Source organism: Rhamphochromis sp. 'chilingali' (genome assembly GCF_963969265.1).
Source record: "Rhamphochromis sp. 'chilingali' genome assembly, chromosome: 12".
In the NCBI taxonomy this organism is placed as follows: Eukaryota; Metazoa; Chordata; class Actinopteri; order Cichliformes; family Cichlidae; genus Rhamphochromis; species Rhamphochromis sp. 'chilingali'.
In genome coordinates, this window is record NC_137939.1 from 25,309,070 (window position 1) to 25,330,396 (window position 21,327).

The following is a 21,327-nucleotide window of genomic DNA, read 5'->3' on the forward strand; positions in this document are numbered from 1 at the left end:
CAATACACAGGGCGCCCTCTGACCCAGGAAGGACACACTGTTGCAGCGAGAGAGCGTCACTCGTCACCATGGCAACATACACAAAACATAACTGTACAAACAGAACCCCGAACAGCCCTGACCCGCTACAATATTAACATTTAATTAGTTGCTGGTAATATTGTAATTCAGACAAATTAACTAAAGTAGGACACTGAACATTTTCTAATCTTTAATGTAGTTCTACAAGATAAAAACGTGACAGAAACATCAAATTACTTAATGTAAACATGTTTTTACAGTATATCAAAGTATAGTATAGTAAAAGTATATCAGTAAATAATTAACAGCTCACCCAATTTTAATGACTGAATAACCCACTGAATGGATTTTAGCAGTTGCAATCACACCCATATACATAGGCCAGACATTCAAAATGGGTAAAAATGGCTTCTTTCCAACAGGTGTGGTTGGTTAAGGGTCCTTCGATTGGTCTCATGGCACAATGCCACGGTTTACTTATATACCTACAAGGAGCACAGTCATTGTTAATGACATTAGGCTACTCCTGTGCTTTTGCTTATATCACCTGTTCAAAATGTCTTCATCCTGTGAAAAATCAAATCTAATTTTACACCATTTGACTAGAAAATATGAGCCTTATGGTGGTGCTAGACAACGAGATAGTAGGATATTCATCCCCTGGGAACCACTCTAGGTTTTAATGAGAGGTGAACCACCTTATCAGAAAGCAACAGTTTATTAATTGATTGCCATAACATCAACATTACTAGAAATGATAGATAGCTTCCCGCTGTAATTTTCCACTTGTATGTCAGTATTGGGTAATAATTGATCGATACTGCACATAGTCAATCATTTATAAACCACCAATAAAGCCATTAAGTCATACCGAATTCACTTGCGTAATTCTGGTTTATTTCCTATGGTGCTTTTCACTGTCACGTTAAATTAAATTTAGCCCTATAAATGTTCATCGTCTGCACTTTTGCAAATCCCTGATCAATGCCGCATGATGGTTTATAACGTTTGCCGGTCGTTATCGGTCTGTCAGTCAGAAGCTGTCAAGAGAATCAGGTAAAAGGGCGGATGCAGGGAGACTGCCACTTTAAGAGTTGCATGGAGAAGCTAGTGATTTTCCACTCAAACTGATATTAAACGCACACACGCTCATTGAATCAGCGATCTTGGGGGGAGAAAAAAAGTAGATTACATTGTATGACTCGTCGTTAAACACAGGCTACCAAACAAGGAACAACAGGCTGCTTAGTAAAAGTAAGAGGACGGGTAATCCTATATATTCTTAATATATCATTGAGTGCATGAGGTTAATAGACTATGTTTTAATAGGAGAAAATGTGTGATAGGAGAAACCCTAATTAATCCAAATGTAAGTTGTTGTTTGTTTAATATTTAGTGTTCTGATGCGGAAAGTAAGCTTGCTGATCCTTTTTATTCGCTCATAAAAAGCTGAAAACATTTCCTCTTTTTCTTTCACATGATGCTGTGCGCTTATCCGTTACAGAGAAGCAACACTGTTTCAGCCCTGCCATACAAACGACGTGACTAAATTAGGGCATGTTTTGGTCATATACTGAAAAAAAGGGAGGGAAAGGAGCGAAGTTCTGGTCTTTGAACCCTCTTTTGCCTGTTCATCGTGTCTGATAAGACAGCGTTTCCAGTTTCAGTTTGGTCGTATTTGCTGAGCTGCTGTGGTGCGTTCAGGGGCGGTGCGTTCACAGTGATATGTGATGAGGATAAGGAAAATGTGAAGGTGCACCTTCGCTTTCCTCAGCCACAAATCATTAGCTGAGTGAATGCTGAAGTAGGTGTGATGAACTAAGACGTTTACTAGCTTATATATTAGTGACACATACTTAACCTACTTCTTCTGTCTCCGCCTCAGCCAGTGTATGATTGATTGGCGTGTGTCCTTTAGTAACACCAGTCCGCCCTCTCAGCAGATGAAACCTCAGGGGTCGCTGTACCTCTTTTGGCATTGGTACTGAAAATAAAGTCCCCGAATTGGCCCTTCGGAGGGTGTGAGGTGCTCACAAGGTTTCTTGAAGGCTGACTTAAAAAAGTGTTTTTGTTTGTGAACTTGTGACATGTGTAGTAGTTTCATATATTACTGTGAAACTCCTTGTAAACCTGAAAATAAATTGGGATTCTTCGCTAAATTAGGAGGCGATGCTGTTTGATTTTCTTTGATGGTTAGTGTTTTCCTGGATTACTGCAATTCTTCATTTCAAATACAACAACACAAAACACAAACATTTTAATATATTAGCTGGCTGCTGATACAACACAGAATCCCCTTCAAAATGAAAGGTCTTTAAACTGTACCCCATCCAACTTTGGCAAGGGGACCTTCAGTTACTGTGATCCTCCTTTCTAAACTGCCTTCTGATTAGATACCCATCACAACAGCTTCTGTTTCTTTACTTTTTTTTTTTTTTAATAAAAGGCTGCTGTGTGGTCAATCTAATGAACATCAAGTCCACTTGTGTCATATATGTGATATGTTTTACATTTTTATTCCTTTATTGCTGATGGTGCAGTGGTGTGGTTGTTAGAACTCCCGTTTCAAAAAGGTCTGGCTTTGAAGCTTCTCACCAGTTGGATCCTTTATGTGTAGCATTTGCATTTTGTCCCTGCACCTGCATAGCTTCCCTCCAGTTCCTCCATATTCCTTCCCACAGTCCAACAGCATGCATATTCGGTTGTTTATTTATGCAAAGAACATTGAATTAAAGCTTAATAACATGTACTATATAAGTGAATTTACATGTGTTGTTCAGACTGCACACAGACCTGATCATCTCAAAGTGAGCATCAGTTTTAAACCCGACACTTTAGCCAAATTGCAGAAGACAAGATGTGAAAGCCTGTAAGAAAAACAAAAACGCAATTCTTAAAGGGAAAAAAGAAGTAGTAGGTGAAAGAACAAAGTATATTCACGATTTGCATTACCCATCCAGTTTGACATTGTTATAGTTAAGTTCATAATTTGTTAGACAGAGACACCATTTTTAGAGTATGGCCTCAGAGGATTTTAAGACGAGCAGTCAATATGTGATTGAAATACAGGCTTGGATGTTTAATTTAGGAGTTAAAATGCATTAACATTTTAGGAATTACACCCATTTTTCATTGCTTAGTCCCATTTTCAGAGGCTAAAGCTAATTGGACCGTTGACTGACAAGCAGTTAAATTTCCAGGTGAGGCGTGTTTCCTTTTTATTTCAGATGAAGCAGACATATCTGAAGCTGATTCAGAGTGTTGAATTTACAAGTATTAACTTGAAGTATTAACCAGAATGATGGGAAGAGAAAAGTATGGAGACGGAGAGAAAGAGCTCATGATAAGAAGTATGCCACATCATCTGTCAAACATGGTGGAGGTAGTGTTATGACATGGGCGTGTATGGTTGTCATTAAAATCAGGTCAAAGTGATTATTGATGATGTAACTGCTGGTGGGAATGGCAGGATGCGTTATGAAGAATCCATGGCTAATTATTAGCCAAATTGTGTGACCTAACTTGGCATAACCCAAATAGTATATAGAGCATGACACTGAGGAACATACTGTATGGATAATGAATCCAAGAGGTGCCAAAGATGTATTTAACCAGCAGCTTGTCACCAGCCGGTTCATGTCCCTCATTTAACTGTGTAAATCCTCCAGTGGAGTTTAAACAGACTTTTCCATGCCAGCCATTGTGAGCCACTGAAGCAATGAACTGCATCCCAATAGACCATTAACAAGCAGAGGAGACACATTACCTTATTTGGCATTGTTATTAGTTGATACTGTACTTGTTTACATTTCCCAGATTAAACGCCACGTGTCATGAAAGGACAGAGGACATCTCGACATGGTCTTAAATTAAATTAGTTTTCACATGAAGATCTCTCTTAAAAGGAAGTGCGGTTGTGGAAGTGAAATTCATTTTTCAGTTCTGTTTAAGTGTCTAAAACAAACAAACAAACAAATAAACAAACAACCTCTCAATGCTTCATTCAGTTGGTCACTTTGTAGCAGATCATAAACCAGTCAAGGACTCTCAGTCGCTTCCTCTGAAATGTCCTCTGTGTCTACAACATGAATAAATAGTATGTGTATGCATTGCTTGTGTGACACACACTCACCCCCCACCACTTGGCAGTTTGTATGTTTGTGGGCAGAGACTTGTAAGTGGAAATTTACAGTCTCCCACGTTGGTACCTGAGTTGTCTGTCAGAGGAAAGCTGTGTCCAATCTCTACTTTGGGTTTAATTGTCTTTAGCCAAGGGGCGGGCTCTGCTGTCAGCTTCACTTCTTCTGACCCTGGCAGCATAAAGACATTCAGTACAGAGGAATGGTGACAGCTGAGAGAGAGGAACACTATACATAGTCGCAGCCATGAAGGAAATGTAAGTTTTTTGTATTGTTTTTCTGAGGGGAGATTTGATTTTACCGGGTACAGCTTGTGTGTGTGAAGTCACAGCTTTGTCAGATTAAATACAGTGTGAAAGAACTGCGAATAGGCTTTGTTGTTGTTGTTGTTGTTGTTGTTGTTTTTGTGATGCAAATTGACATGAAGAAGAAAGGCAGTAATTTTACATTCATCACTGAGGATTCTCAACAAGTCCACTATTTTCGTTCTTAAAGGCTTAGGGATTTTTTTGTGAGCTATATCTGGGGCCAGCCCAAAGGACTGTTCGCTTAAATCTATAGCTTCCTAACACGAGGCAGGCAAGTGAAAGCTTACGCTGAGTGGACGAGAGTAAAAGGAGGGGAGTAAAAGGGATAAAGAGAGAGCGAGAGAGAAACAGGATGAGAAACAGAACTGATCCAGTTATGTAAGCAAGCCTGAGAATGGCAAGCAATTCAAGTGAACTTGTCATGCATAACAGGAAGAGAGAAAACTCAGAATAAGATGGCTCACAGTGTGCACCAATTTAGTGAGGAGACATGTGAGAGCTCTCAGAGAATCTTTTCCCCAATGTTGTTGTTGGTTAAAGTCCATTTCCTGAGAGATGAAAGTGTGATTGTAAATTCAATTGCCTCTTTTTTTTTAACTGTCTCTATAAAAAAGTTCTCTTGACTAGGTGTCAAGAGGAACTGAACTTAGATTAGTTAGTTTCTGCACATGCTTTTCATCACCTGATCTTTGTTAAGAGGAAGTATCTGATTTTTCTGTGCCAACTCATTCTCAGTAGCATCAGATTCAATCTCATATCTTATTAATTAATTATGGCTTTGTCATTATGGCTCCTTTGTTCTTTCTAAAACACCCGCTGGCCGGGAACTTAAATTATATTCAGCTTTGCCATGCGTTACACAGTTATTCCTACCCTATTAGGGTTGCTTTTTTCTTTTTGGCTCATGCAGCGCAATAGGATACCTCGACCCGTATTAACAAATCCTTTCTTTCCTGGAAAGATGGTTTACACTGTAAACACTCGAGTTAACTTAGGCTGTTGTAGCTTCTTGAGAGTAGCCAGCACTACGGGGAATGTACAAGGATATCGTCCTCTCTAAATTTGGATCCTGTTGAACTGAGTCGCTACTGATGTGGTAAAAAAAAAAAAACAGAGATCCTTCAGGTTAACTCGGGTTCATAAAGTCTTTCATTGCATTGTAAAAAAACACTCATCTGAATTACAACAGTGTAATTTAACTGTGGTTTACAGCATGTGTTTAAAACCAAATGATTTTCTTCATCTGTGGGTTATTGCGACAGAGTAAGAAGGACAGTGGGTTTCTTCACTGTGTGATTGCACCAGTGTATTCTGTTGCAATCTGTAGCGCTGATGTTTTGATGTCTCTTGGTAAAATTGTAGAATTTGCATTTTGACTCTTCTTGCCTAAAACATATTCCATACTGGATCTGCTCTCTTGTCAAAGGCAAATCTGCTCACCAACCATTTCTATAGTCTGAATGACCTCCAGGCATGAGTTGCTCAGATTAGCAAGATTAGCAGCATTGTCGTGTATATTATGCGCTCGCAAAGCAACCTGAAACACAGTCAGGAGATAGCATTATCTCCCTAATGCGTCTCCCGCTCACCTCTCTCCTTTTGTTTGTATCACTGTGTCTTTTTTTTCTTTGCCTGCAGCATGGCACAAAAAGAGAAGCTTCAATGTCTGAAGGACTTTCACAAGGACACTCTGAAACCTTCACCAGGGAAGAGCCCAGGTACGAGACCTGAGGATGAGGCAGAAGGCAAAGCTCCTCAGAGGGAGAAGTGGGCCAGTAAGCTCGACTTTGTCCTGTCCGTGGCCGGAGGCTTTGTCGGATTAGGAAACGTCTGGCGCTTCCCTTACCTTTGTTATAAAAATGGTGGCGGTACGTAATAGATGCACAACAGATAGAATAAAAAAAAAGATCAAGATTAAGGTCACAAAATATCTGAACTCAATCGTGCTTGAATTCCCTCAGGTGCATTTCTTATCCCTTACTTCATCTTCCTTTTCGGGGGTGGTCTGCCGGTGTTTTTCCTGGAAGTCGCACTGGGCCAGTACACCTCTGAGGGAGGGATCACCTGCTGGGCTAAGCTCTGCCCCATCTTCACTGGTCAGTTCAAACACACAAACACAAACTTCTCACCCACAGAAAGAAGGATAAAACCTCTGCACAAATGTTCCCCACCTTGTTCGTTTAATATTTAACACTGAGTAAAAGCCTCATTTGTCTGAGCGAGGTTTCTGCCCTCATTTTCCTCCTGTGTCAGTCCAGTATTCATCTTTTGGACAGCGTGTTCTGCCGAGTTGTCCTCTTCTCTCTGCCAGTACAATTAGACCAGTCTTACCCCATTAGTCTGCTTTGTGTTGTGAAGGTTACATCACAAAGAATGCAGAAATGCAGAAGCTAAGAATTAAAATTCCTGAATATCGAGGTTTGGAGCTTCGGCTGGAGGATACCCATGTTTATATATTAGGTTTATTTCCCCCTCTTTTTAAAAAAGAAAACATTAAAAACCCAGTTATAGCGCTACTACACATGCACAATGCTCAGTCCTCATGCAGACAAGATCACATGTCCCCAGCTTATTCTAACTCTTGAACATAATGCAAGCTTATATTATTCATACAGAAAGCAAAGAAAAAAAGAACAACACACACACTTACCTAAATTTTTCCTACAAGCAGGAGCACATGTGCCAGCCACCAAACAGCTGGAACTGCTGTGAACTTCCGCTTTGTGCGTGCTTCAGCACAACAACACAAATAGCTTATTTGTTTAGTATCTAGCACATAAATGGTTCTTTGCTGGGTGGGAGAGGACAGCAAGTTTTCTCTCATAGATGTCTGTTCTTAATAAGTGTCGCGTCTCTCCCCCAAAATGCGCCTGCTGAAATCGACTGATGAGTTCTTGGTTGCCATAGAAACAGACTGTGAGGGGGGAAAAGTTGCCTAGCAATGATCAGAGTCTCGTGCAAACCTGCTGCATGAGACTCTGATCATTTTGTTGCCATGGAGCTGCAGCGTGCCAGCTTGTTTTGTTTTGGATTATGAGATATAATCAAAACTGTGAGTACTGCGGGACAGCACTGCCTCAGTTGCTCTTTTGTCACCTGATTTCTTTACTTGAGCTCTTGCCGGACCGCTTATATGCATCCCTTTACATTTGAATGACAGCTGTAGACAAGCACTGACGCACCACACCCGTGGCAGCTGCTTTGACACTCTTACTCATGTTCACACGTGGGACATCACGCAAGAGGAAACTGCATGGCTCCCGGATCTCCAGCAGCTGTCAACAGTCCCTGTTATCCAAAGAATGCCGAAGCTGATGTCTGCCCACCTGCTGTTATAGAGAAAGTCCCCAGTTTGCTGTGGAATTGACCAATCACAGCTCTCTGTGCTGTTCAGCATACCTTAATGTGTTTTTATCGCACAGGGAATATGCGACTTTACTCATGTGGACCGCGTGCGTCGTCTATCAGTTTGCATTTGGAATGTAGGAAGGGGGAGGTGGGAGTGAAAGAGATGATAAGTTTAAAAATACTCCAAAGCAATGGAAGAGTACCGGGGTGTTTGTGTCCAGGTTCCCAGCAAAGTCATCTAAAAATAACTTAAAAACACTAAGGACATTATAACAGTAGATAGTCAAGTGAAGCCTGGGCTGTGTTCCTCTGTGTTCGAGTTCGAATAAAGTCTTCTTGTTCACCTTTGACCACACTCCGTGTCGCTGCTGTAACTTCACAATATTTTCATGTTCTTTTAAAGTGGCAATTATCGATATTTTGAAATAAACAGAGGCTCACATGACTAATTTCCCATCAGCTTGTTTTGATGAACACGCATGGAATTTTAACCCATCTCTGCAGTAAATTATGTGTGCCGTTTTGTATACTTTGCATTGTTTTAATTTCCTGTTTTGGTTCACTCTGACTGAGCTCTCACAATAGGCAGTAATAAAAACAAAAAACCGATAGGGTAGGTGAGCAGCTGAACAAAAAAGGAGAACTGAATCACGTGTTTTGTCAATGTTGTGTTCACAGCAATTTTTCTGCCCACAAGTGGTCACAAATCTGTTACTGCAGCTTTAAACGAAGCCGACACAAAGCCTGATTCGAATGTTAAAAGAAAGTTTTACCTTAAAATTCAAATCTGCCCGCCCTCTTATTGTGTCTCCAGGTATTGGCTATGCCTCTATCGTGATCGTGTCTCTACTAAACATCTACTACATTGTGATCTTGGCCTGGGGACTCTACTACCTGTTTCAGTGCTTTCAGCCCGAGCTCCCCTGGGCAAAATGCAAGCAGCCTTGGAACACAGAGCACTGTGTAGAGGACACAGTGCGCAAGAACAAGACCCTTTGGCTGGCAGCCAATGCTACCAACTTTACCTCCCCCGTCACCGAGTTCTGGGAGTGAGTGGCACACACACACACACACACACACACACACACACACACACACACACACACACACACACACACACACACACACACACACACACACACACACACATATCCACTCTTCAGCAGAGGTGGGACCAAGTCATTGTTTTGCAAGTCTCAAGTAAGTCTCAAGTCTTTATCCTCAAGTCTCAAGTCAAGTCTCAAGTAATGTCAGGCAAGTCAGAGTCGAGTCTCAAGTCACTGGTGTAAAAGTCCGAGTCAAGTCACAAGTCTGAAACTTTGAATTTCAAGTCCTTTCGAGTCTTTAAAAAAAAAAAACGAAAAAATAATGTTGCAGTTATGCTAAATGTAAATATTAGACCATGTAATTTTTTAATCTGTGTTTTTCTCAACACATGACAAAATAGTGAACTTAGAAAATATACACAAATTGTGAAATTGCACCTCTTTAAAATGCAGCTCAATTAAACCTAGCTCCAAGAATAATTTTCACCGACAGTTCTGAGATAAGCTGCATGTTATTCTTGGATGCGGTTGTAGGACCGGCTTTAAAATCGCATGACAAAAATATCATACATATTAAAAAAAACTGAATCACCAACGTAGCCTGGACAACATTTGCTAGTTAGATGAAGTCAGCTATCTCATCTTAGCATATTTATATGCATATTTATAATCATACGGTTCTTGGAGTGAGTGCACACACTCATGAAGTTTAGTAACTTCAGGTCACTGCAACAAGCCCAGGTACAGTTTACCGACGGATGGGTGCAGGACCTTGAAATGCACCGTGTAGAACGAAAGACCATCGTACGTATCATAAGTTTACCAGTCTCACAAATCGTCGTCATAAATACACATTCGTTAACCGTTTATTAATAGGACCTTTGAGCTCAACGGTAATTAATTAGTAGTGGAAATAATTTCTGGTAGCATCACAGAAATGTAGCAGTGACAATAATACTGTATGCTGTAATCGTACTGGGCAATTAGTGATACAAAAAACCTGTTTTATCCTGTGAATAAAAGTATATGTTTTTGTCAATGTACCATAATAACAGAAGCGAAACGCAATATTGTGTCAGGACAATTCACTATTTATGCACAATAAATAAAGGAGCATAGCGCGACAATTTCTGTTCAGCGCCAGACTTGCTTGTAACCTATATCACTAATTATGTTATGAAAATGACGTATTAAGTACTAAAAGACACTGACCTTCGTGTAAATGCTTGGAGCAGACTAACCTGTGAGCTGGAGTGTTCTGGGGCGTTATATTTGATCTTTGAATGGCTGCAATCCAGACCATCCGTCGCGTCTTTGTTACTTTGGAAACATGGCTGAACAATTTCTCTTCAACGACGTAATCCGATAACAACCGATCTCTTTACCCGTCGGCTTCCCGTGGCTGTCATGCGACCGGCTATTGCAGTTAATAATACAACGGCTTCTTGACATTTTTGTGTTTCTTTTTATCGCTGTGTGACTGATTTCAATTGAAAGCCTGCGTGCGCTAGTACCGCTTGCCACGAGTTCCCAGAATCCTTTGCGGTTCTACCCGTGAATGACGTCACATTTTCAATCTCTATATAATATGCATGTTAAATTTTATATTTGGGGTAAAATATCAAGTCTTTTCAAGTAAACCGGTTCAAGTCCAATTCAAGTCCCAAGTCATTGGTGTAAAAGTCCAAGTCAAGTCACAAGTCTTACAACATTTTTTCAAGTCAAGTCTAAAGTCATAAAATTAATGACTCGAGTCTGACTCGAGTCCAAGTCATGTGACTCGAGTCCACACCTCTGCTCTTCAGTATACCAAAGTAACAGTGCTTCTTTATCTTGCTTGTGTAAATGTGTTTGAACAGCAACATTCTTGCAAGGGGAGTGTTTACTTTTAGAAAGCACTAGTTCTCCACTAGTTTAATATAAACTTGGTTTGCACTGCATTATGCTAGTTCATCCTCAAAGTTAGACCGTAACTGTGAAATTAAATTGAAGAAAAGTTTGGTTTTTTTTTCATGCACATTTGCTTTGTAATGTGTTTGGATCTAATCGCAATTTGTGAATTGTTAGTTAGGCACTTACATACGTTTTCTCTGCAGACGCAACGTCCTAAGCATCTCCACTGGAATTGAAGACATAGGGCCCCTGAAGTGGGACTTAGCACTGTGTCTCCTGGCAGTGTGGGTCATCTGCTTTTTCTGCATCTGGAAGGGAGTCAAGTCCACAGGGAAAGTGAGTGTGACTCATCAACACACCCTGTACTTTTTGGGTTGCTTGGATGCAGTTTTTTAGTTTTTCCCTAACAAGTCAGTGACAAAACACTGCTGCTCAGAGACAGCCCACATGCTTGGAAACAAGGTTAATAAAGATGATTAAGAGACACAGGCCTCCACGTTGTCCTGGAAGTCAGTCCTTGGCTAGACACACTGTCTGCTGTAAACACTTGACTGGCGCTCCTTAGTCCTGTCTTTGTTTCTGTTAGCAGACCCGAAAATGGGTTAGAGACAAAAGGCTTTGAAAGTCTTTGAAAATGGATAACTCTATTAGGAACTGGAGGTGTGCGTATTTCCCTATTTTTGTGACAAATTTGTCTTAAAATGATTTAACCTTTAATCAGCTAACAATTCAGGATTTATTGTATGCAGATTGCACGAATGCCACGTTATACTGTGTCATGCATGACTTTTCTTATAGAAGAAGTGTATCTAGGCCCTCCACTCAGCTATTCGTTGGGGGAAATTGTTATCACCCAATAAGAACAATGTTTCCTTTGAGCTGGAGCTGGACAAATATGAGTGGAAATGAAACTTAAAAAATGAAGAAGCGTTTATCGCACTATATCTCAACAGTGATGAGTCATAACCATGTAAATGTTGTTCATTGTTTTTAGCTAATAAATCCTTTGTCCGGTCTAGGTGGTGTATATAACAGCAACTTTCCCATTTGTCATGCTGATTGTACTGCTGGTGCGTGGGGTGACGCTTCCTGGAGCCAGAGAAGGGATCAAATTTTACCTTTACCCTAACGTAACCCGCCTACAAGATCCAGAGGTAAGAATGAAAACCTTTTTTATTTGATCTGTTAAAGCTTCCTACAATAGTCTCTGGGCCATATAAAATTATATAAAGGAAGCCGTTCACACATAAAGATCCCAAACAGCACCTGCATAGCTCACAAATCAAGAGAATATAACTTTAGTCCATTAAACCAAAAGATTAAACAAGGCAGCAATGAAGCAGTTTAATAGGATACAGTTGCAATAGCAAGTGAATATGCTTACATTACAGGCATGACTCTGACCATATATTTTTAAAAAGACGAAGTGATCTCTGGATTTTGCTGGTGGATTTTATTACCTTTGGAAAGAGTCAGAGGCCGTCTGTTTCCTTTTGTTCCCAGACTTTTTGCTAAACTAAGATATTCCACTGCTGCTGTTTATGGCTTTACTGCACCTTCACATCATGCACATGCTCCTTCTCCAAGTCAAACAACATGGTCACGATTTTTAGCTTTCGAGCAATTTTCAGTTCATTGTTTGAATTTTACTGGTCACAGCTTTCTGTGTTTTGGATATAATAGAACAAGATGACAGGATGATGATGATGGAGTACTTAACCTTATTTTTACTACCCCTAAGCATGTATCAGTGATTGTAGAGTTAAGGCAATCTTTTGAAATCTTGAAAAATCAGCAATCACATCCTACTTCTCAGGTGTGGATTGATGCAGGAACCCAGATTTTCTTCTCCTATGCCATTTGCCTGGGCGCCATGACGTCACTGGGGAGCTACAACAAGTACAAATACAACTGCTACAGGTGAGCTGTGTTTCCACTAGGGCGAGTGGGAGTCTAGTAGTGACAGCAACTCGGTTGCGTGAAAAGAAAATGGGAACTTCGGTTCCACCTGTGTTCATTAACAACCTCCATGACATATGTGTGACATAGGGACTGTTTGCTGCTGGGAGGCCTCAACAGCGGTACCAGTTTTGTGTCTGGCTTCGCAATATTTTCCGTCCTGGGCTTCATGGCACAAGAACAAGGGGTGGACATTGCCGATGTGGCAGAGTCAGGTACGAGGGTCCAAGGTGATGGCAGCAGTGATGGTGGGTGCTGCTGCCCGGAAAAAAAAGAAAAGAAAAGAAAAAAAAAAGACAATTGGAAAAATTGAAAATTGAATTCAATTTAAAAGAAGTAGCTTATGTAAGTCTCGAAATCTAGCAACGTAGAGGTATCGGCAACTGCGCACTCCTTGAACAAAAGCCTCAAAGAAACAGGTTTATTTCTACAAAGTGTGGTCCACGTTTTCTAAGGACAGATTTCATGGCATTGGTGAGATGCTGTGTGTTTTAGCTACACAATGAACTGCGGCGTTAAAGAGCTCCTGCACTGTGCCGTCATCATTACTACAGCTGTTCAGTGGCACCAGTCTGTCCCACAGTCATCCTCCTCATGCCATTCAGTAACTTTATCTTTTGGACCATTGCTAAGAAGACTGGCCCTTTACTGTATGTATGTAACTGTATGTTGTAAGCCCAGTTCTGCTAACAAGCTGTGGATCTCCTGAGATGGACGCCACTGGTTCTGGATCTGTCTTCCTCTATTTCTTATGTTGACTTTGAAGGGGAGGTGTCTTCTTTAAGCATGCTTTCTCTGCTCAGTTTAAGTTAGAAGTTTTGCTATCTGGAATATAATAAAGTAATCAAATGAACACTAATTCTATGCTGCTTCCATCATATATGGAAACCAAAATATATCTATATATCTATATGTATATGTTTTTTCAAATATTTTGACCTACATTTTTCTCAGCTGTTCAATTGATGGAGTCTCTTTCTGATGCTCTTATAATATCTCACTGAACTGGTTCATTGCTTTGCTAAAATCCATGTCTGCTTTGTTTAAATTAAGTTTATTATCACTGCACACCTTGATGCAGTGATAATAAACCAGCATGTCACAGATATTGAGTGCTTATCGAAATGCATCCTGATAAACTCATGTTCAGAATGAATGAGCTGTAAATATTCTGTCAGGCAGCTGTGATTTGTACAGTAAGAAAGGCAATATACACTGAGTAACAGTCGGCAGTTATGTAATATGTTACGTGTGAAGTATGTATACTTACATTGTATACATAAGTATGTATTTTTGTTGATTTTTGTTGCTTGTGCTACAGAGGATAAATTAGATTAAAAACCAATCTAAAGATGGTTTTAATATATGGCCAGCAAAAAAAAAGGAACCATTTCACACAGTTAGAGCTATTCCATGTCTTGTTGGCCATAACGCAGTATTTCCTTTGCTCTTTGCTACTTTATTTTACCATTCCCTCACACTGTATCGGCCAAGCCAAAATTAGATAGAAATGTTAATTCTGTCCTCTCTCCCTTCTCCCCATCCCCTCTCTGTTCTCCTTCCAGGTCCCGGCTTGGCCTTCATTGCCTACCCTAAAGCTGTATCCATGATGCCACTGCCAACCCTGTGGGCCATTCTCTTCTTCATCATGCTGCTGCTTCTGGGCCTTGACAGCCAGGTCAGTGTTTTTGCTGTAGTGTAAAGCTATCCTCAGAACAGTTGTTTGGTCTTGTGCCCGTTAATTTGAGACGGACACCTCCAAGAGTCTGTGAGTTCATTGACCGAATACGTAAAACACATTTAGTGTCTCTCCTTTCTGTTTCTAACCTCTCTAAGTTATCAGATGACTGACAGACAAGAAACCGGTTTACACAAAGGCATTTTACTACCACATTTGATTCCTTAAGGATCACAGTTCCTTTGTGGAAGTTGGTGGATGTCCAAACATTTAGTTAATAAAAGTAAGGATAATAGTTTGTACGCAAGCAGCCTAGCTTTCATACGAGGCAGAGCTCTGATTAAGACAAGATAATCTAAGTAGACAAAACACAAGTGTACTCCCAAGGGATTCTCCAGCTATATCACATTTCCTGCCTTCAAGTGTAATTCTACTCTTGTGCTAACTGAGTCCTGCACATGGCAAGCTCCTCATCTCAGTCAGCTGCAAGATCAGGCCAGCACTCTAAATTTGAGTACATGTAAAAGCTCATGCAAGTGCTGCTATTTCCATGAGAGAACTAATGCCAGTGTGTGTGGGTGCATTTATTTGGCCGTAAATTATATGCACATTTGTACTCCTGAATGCTATATATTGTTAACCTCGCTCACACATACATGCCACAGTTGTGTAAGGGTTTTTTTCTTTGTTATTGTGCAACAAAGGAGCGTGTTCTCTGTGAGGAAATTCATAGTTTTCTTGAAACATATTGTTGCTTATGAGGCAATGAGGAGACACAGGGGAGCGAGAGTGTTACACAGACAAGCAGACAGAGACAGTGATTCACTGTTTTGTTGCTCTTGTGTCTTGGTAGCAACAAACCAGTGTTGCAGAGAGGAGCCTTGTTTAAATTCTCATTACTGCCCAACAAAGACGGCCCTCATTCTCTAATCACTCGTTTGTGGAGGCAAAACAAGAGCTGCGCACACGCAGAAAGATATGCACATTTTTAAATGTTTTTTTCTTTTTTAAATTCTCTGAGAACTTTTTTTGCTTTTGTCCCCACAGTTTGTTGAAGTGGAAGGTCAGATCACCTCTATTGTGGATCTGTATCCAGCCGTCCTGAGGAAAGGTTATCGGCGAGAGATCTTCATAGCTGTGATGTGTTTCATGAGCTATCTCCTGGGACTCGCCATGGTGACAAAAGTAAGTCCATCAGCAGTCACTAGCGCACATACTTCTGATGGCTGTCCTGTTAAGATAAGGAAAAGGAACAGATGAACAACAGCGATAACCCCGCACATTTTCTACATGCCTCTCTGCTGCTGTATTGTCATAGCCAAATATGGCTTCTTAGCACACTACCACACACACATCCGGTATGTCAGAATGGAACAATTTGGAATGCTGTTTTCCATTCAGCATTTAACCGTGCTTCAATGACGTCTTAGCACCTGTTGAACTCTACGGGTAGGGTGCCAGGATTCTTGTGTCCTGCTTTCAGCACCCTCGCCCACCCTTATTTAATACCCCCTTCTATCTCTGTGGGGTCCGTTTTTTCACCACACACACACATGTACACACAGATAATTAATGCAGCTTTCCGTCTCCTCTTTTTCCAGGGTGGCATGTATGTGTTCCAGCTCTTTGACTACTATGCAGCCAGTGGTGTGTGCCTTTTGTGGGTTGCGTTCTTTGAATGCATTGCTGTAGCCTGGGTTTATGGTAAGTGGAAGTGACTCTAGATGTGATAGGTTTCTGTTGTGTCCATCAAAAAGTTTCGTAAAAGAGGTCTTAATGATCTCTGGGGTGTAAAACAAAGGTGGCCTTGTGAGGTTTTCAGACGTCAGGAGTAAATAACTTTAACTGTGGGCTTGCTTTGAGGTTGAGGGGAGGTGAGGATGGAGTTAGTCCCCTGCTAGATTGTCATTGGCCACTGAGAGTTGCCTCCCACCAGATTGTACCCTACCAATATTAACAAAGCGACATTTAGCCAGAAGAGAAAAACCTTAAATGGAATGGAAGTAAAGCTGCACCTTCCCTGCTAATGCCCATGTGCTTTAATGGCACCCCTTTTATTGGTGGAGGCTCTGTGGTCCAGAAAAGTAGTTCCCGGACAACATTTAATTTGTGAAGCTGGGGGCTTTTGTGCTGAACTGATGCTGTTATAGTAGTTATTTGTCTATTCATCAGCAAAAAAGAGGAAAAGAGTAAAAACAGAATAAACAGAATTAATATTCACATCAACAGCTAATGTCTTGCACAAACCAGTGGACTACAGCACAGTTGCACTAAACACACAGCAATCTATAGCCAGCCAGTAAAGACCATTAATGGTCTTTTAAGATGTAAAAGACAGAGCTAAGATTATTGATACTAGATAGCCATGACCCAGTGAAACTCCAATGCAGTCCAAGGTCATTCTATCATTGGAAACAACAACACGTGTAGATTATAGAGTCGCTGGTATCTAATGTGCACTATTCACCATTTTAGCAAACTTTGCAGAAACAAATAGACTCGGCTTATTGTTTATTCTGTTTTGTGTTGAACAGGAGTCGATAACTTCTATGATGCAGTTGAAGATATGATTGGCTACAGACCAAACCCGTGGATGAAATGGAGCTGGTCCATAATCACTCCTGTCCTCTGCATGGTGAGAGATCAGTGGCACTTCACTGTGTTGGAGGAACTGGCGTGACAAATGTTGATTGCTGAAGGTCACATGTAAGGGGCGCAGCTTGTGCTAAATGCAGTGTGCGTGTGCGTGTGTGTGTGTGTGTGTGTGTGTGTGTGTGTGTTTGCTCCCTGTAGGGCTGTTTTGTCTTCTCACTGGTGAAGTACAAGCCATTGACCTATAACAAGGTGTATGAGTACCCTGACTGGGCCATCGGTCTGGGCTGGATTTTGGCTCTGTCCTCCATGATCTGCATCCCAATGGTGATGGTCATCAAGATCTTGCAGTCTGAGGGACCTCTGATTGAGGTGAGCTTTTAACGGGAGCTTTCCTGCAGAGATTTAAATGAGGGAAATCAATCCAAAGTCAAGAGGAAACAGACTTCCCGGCTCTTTGCAAAAGCAGAAAAGTCCAGTCAGCAATTTGCATGTATTTTTGGTTCATTTGTTTCAGCATTTTACTTAAAAAGAAAGTACACAATAATTAATAATCACATAAACTGCCCTTAATCAACCGCCCTTGTTTATTTTCTTGATAACTGTCATTTCAAGCCCTAAACCACCCCAGTTTCTGACGATCATTATTTTAATGTCTCATCTTCTTCCCTTTAGAGGATCAAAGCAGTGGCAGCCCCAGCGAAGTCAGGCGTGAGCTCCCGCCCGAAAGAATACAACTTGAAGGGCAGTGAGCTGACACAGCCCCTGGACCCAAATGGGAACAATGGCTTAATCAAGCCCACCCACACCATTGTAGAAACAATGATGTGAGCGCTCTCTGTGAGAGGAATACGATTGATGTGCTTTCTGTGGTATCATATTTCCTAACTTTAGTAGGTTTACGTTGTCCGGTATATTCACGTTAGAGATAGTCTGGTTTGATTTCTATGAAGAGGGTTTTATTATTGTATTTTATTTTTCTTGTGATTTTTTTTTTCATTTTTTACAATATTGATATTGTTGTTGTTACAGTTGTTGTTGCTGTAGTTGGCACTGATCTCAGTTTGGGCAGTATTTCGAGATAAAACATTTTAAATGTTTACTACCTTTCTGTTGATTCCGGAAAGATGAGGAATTTGCTTTTTTTTTTGCCAGTGCTATAGAAGAAAAGAGGAAATTCTCACTTTTCATGTTGTTAAATAAACTAAATGAGTAATTAACTGCAAAAAAAGGTGGAAGGTGTCACGTGATTGTGACGGTCTTGTTGTACTGACTTCTAATTTTTATGTCATTTTATGCCACAATGAAATGAATGTACCTCCGCTTGCGGCGGAAGCCAGTCACCTACATCTCTCAGAGAACATATCCATGACATTTTAAGCAGCAATATGCAGTGTATAGAGTAATCTCTTGCTTGACAACTTTTAAGTTACAAGTTGGTCTTGGCCAAATACTGTGAGAAATGCCTTTTTAAGACGATCCATCCTGAAAGCAGTTGAGATAAAATAAGAGAAAACGACAGGTAGGAAATAAAAAAAAAAAGGGGGGGAAACAAGGGAAGTGGCATTTTTAGAGTATTTGTACACTGCCTGTGTGACTACTATAGTCAGTACCAGTGCATTTATTGAAACCTCTCTTTGCACTTTATATGTTGTTTCACCTTTATTGTAGTGTGTTTTTATTGTTGCAGAGTATCGCAGCTACATTTGCAACATGTTTCAGGAGAAATATTTTTAGCTTCTAACTTTTTGAAATTGTAAACTTTGATATGAGGTATGTAGTTGTCTCTTGACAGATGACAGAATAGAAAGTAGAAACTTGCCATCAGATATTCAGATTTCTCATTGTTAGTGGGATCTGTGGGAACATCACTCAAAAGCGTTAGTTTTTACTAAACCGCCTAACAGCTCTCTCCGTTGTGCTTTCAGTAGCAGGTGCGCTCTGCAGAACGACCACTGGAGTCTGGCTTTTAATTCAATTGTATTTGAGAGACTATTTGTAGAATTTTAATTGTTTGTAAATCACATATGCCTTTTTGTATCAATTTTATACTGCACATCATCTGAACACCATCACTGATTCATTATTTTAATCAAAGCTCACCAATGTGTTTCGCTACATGTCAGTTATCGTGAGCCCGGATTTGCACATTCAGGGTGCAATATTCAGTGAAGCGGTGGCGTAGTCTAATCATACGTAATGCATAACAAAGAAACAACTTGCAATAGTTCAGTACAACTTCTTGAGGATTGTTTTCCTGAAGCATGTGTAGGAGCCGCCACACCACCGTACCCTGCTGCTTTCTCCTTTTAAAAAATTGCAATGTGGAAATTTAAATGTACCAAAGTATTTTTGTCTCACAGTTTTTCCCTTTGAGATGCACATTGCATCATTTCTATATAGATTAAATAAACATATTTTTCTTTGGATTTGTGTGTATTTGATATTTCTGAAGCTATGAGAGTTTCTTTGTGTTTATGCCTACTTACTTCTATCATTAGATCTCACAGTTTATGCTTTATATACACTTTATTAGGTGTTCGCCCAACCATTCATTTTCTTCCACTTATCCAATCCAGGAGTGACACTGAGCTACGTATCATTTGTAGCTCTTAACTTTCAGAACGGGGACAATTTGGGTTGTTGCACCAATGTTTTTGACCTGTGTGCAGAAAATAAGCTCATGGGACTGCCTCCCACTTTAACCATTTTCTGTTCCGAGGTTTGCTCCTTGCCCAAATCATAATGCATAGTGATTCCATTCCTAAAATAGCCATCTATATTTATTTAGACGCCCTCTGGTGAAGGCCACCAATGTCACCCTGACTGCCCTCTCCCTGCGATGGCTCATTGACCTCTGTTCTAAAGTTTTTTCAGGATGTCTGTCCCTCCATTAATCTACTGTTCACTGGTAGTAGCAGGTGGGAACAGCTCTGACATCGCACACACAAATGCAGGGCTGACTTATTTGGGCAGGTCTCTGGTGTGTCATCATTCAAACCCTTGGAGCACTGATTCTCTAAAGAAGTGTCTGAGTGCAGGAGGAAGTAGGGGTGTAAAAGGATTCCAGGGAACTGGGAGAGCCCTTTGTGAAATCATGTTTGCAGATCGATTTAAGTCAAGAGTGAAGTGCAAGGCTCATTTTTCACATTGAATTTAATCACCTTAAGCAATAGGATGTTTACTCGCTTAGAAAAGGCATAGCATGAGGGCGCCAGTATAAATCACTGAGTTGAAGAGGCAACCCATATGCCAAAAGACTACTGTAGGGGCCCAGGCCCAGGCCCAGGCCTCCCTGTATATTGATTTCATCTTCTTTTCTTTCCCTCTTTTTCTGTTCACTCTTCTTTTAAATTTCAACAGAACAGTAAAAACAAATCTTTTTTATTTGCTGCATATTTTTTTTTAGCACTTAATCTTAGTAACATATTTATATGAACTGTAAAAAATATCCTTAATAAAAGTATTAATTTTGCTCACTTAATTGCAAAAAGTCAAAAAGATTCTTACTCCAGCGGTTGCTGAGTATTTGCACGTTTATTGGCTCATAGTCAAATTCTCCATAAATGGAAATGACTAGAATTCATTTTACATTTTCAGGTTTGGCCCAGTGCTTAACACTATTGCCTCACAGCAAGGGGGGTCCTGGGTTTGAACCTGGCTAGCAGTGTGAAGCCTGCACGGTTCCCTTCGTGTTCCACGGCTTCCTCCCACAGTCCTAAGATATGCTTGTTAGATTAACTGGCAATTCAACAATTGGTGTAGCCGTGACCGTCACAGGATAGCCCTGCAATGGGCTGGCGAACTGTCCAGGGTGTATCCTGGACATTTGCCTTGGGAAATGGGATAGACTCCAGTCCTACTGTGACCTTTATTGGATAAGCAGGAGAAAATAGATGAATGTGCAACCGACATGTGATACTTGTCAATCACAGGTGGTTTGTATACTCCAGATAATCCTCTCTTCTTAAACAGAGTACGTTTGAGATTTAAAAAAGAAAAAAAAAAAAAGTGATATAATCAAACATTGGATTTCTATAGGACTTCTCTTGAGGTCTCTGATTTGACGTCTTTCGTATTGCTCAAGAATTGTCCACCATCTTGGAAGTGATGCAACCACTGGATGCTCGGGAAACGTGTATTCCCTGACTGGCTGGTAGTGGTTCCTGGAAGTTGGTGGCTCTTGTTGGATGAAATTGGTTGAAAAGAAGGTACTTCACCAAAAATCCTCCAGTTGCTAACCAATTGGCAACTGTGGCAAAGGTTTTAATGTTTACCTGCAAATACTTGCTAACTAGCCTAGGGGTCGTAACTGCAAATGGAACTTCGCCTTTTGAAACATG

At 40.6% G+C, this 21,327-nt stretch overlaps 1 protein-coding gene across 2 annotated transcripts; it reads left to right on the top strand.

The window, feature by feature from the left end:
* Positions 1 to 1,128: 1,128 nt before the first annotated feature.
* Positions 1,129 to 19,394, top strand: slc6a6b (solute carrier family 6 member 6b). Of its 2 annotated transcripts, none has more exons than XM_080899901.1 (14): positions 1,129 to 1,275; positions 6,107 to 6,336; positions 6,430 to 6,564; positions 8,631 to 8,865; positions 10,959 to 11,091; positions 11,775 to 11,909; positions 12,572 to 12,675; positions 12,805 to 12,929; positions 14,280 to 14,392; positions 15,440 to 15,577; positions 15,994 to 16,096; positions 16,927 to 17,027; positions 17,186 to 17,356; positions 17,660 to 19,394. In XM_080899901.1, exons 2-14 carry the CDS (start codon positions 6,108 to 6,110, stop codon positions 17,813 to 17,815), a joined length of 1,878 nt encoding a protein of 625 aa, XP_080756027.1. In that variant the 5' UTR covers positions 1,129 to 1,275; position 6,107; the 3' UTR covers positions 17,816 to 19,394. The 2 variants fall into 2 exon arrangements, with proteins under 2 accessions (XP_080756027.1, XP_080756026.1); XM_080899900.1 differs by lacking the exon at positions 1,129 to 1,275 and adding an exon at positions 4,262 to 4,417.
* Positions 19,395 to 21,327: the final 1,933 nt, after the last annotated feature.

Bases quoted from the DNA above. Each gene is read 5' to 3' on its own strand.
- slc6a6b (XM_080899900.1), top strand. The intron at 6,337-6,429 runs GTACGTAATAGA...GAATTCCCTCAG, and splicing joins TTGTTATAAAAATGGTGGCG to GTGCATTTCTTATCCCTTAC. The intron at 11,910-12,571 runs GTAAGAATGAAA...CCTACTTCTCAG, and splicing joins CCCGCCTACAAGATCCAGAG to GTGTGGATTGATGCAGGAAC.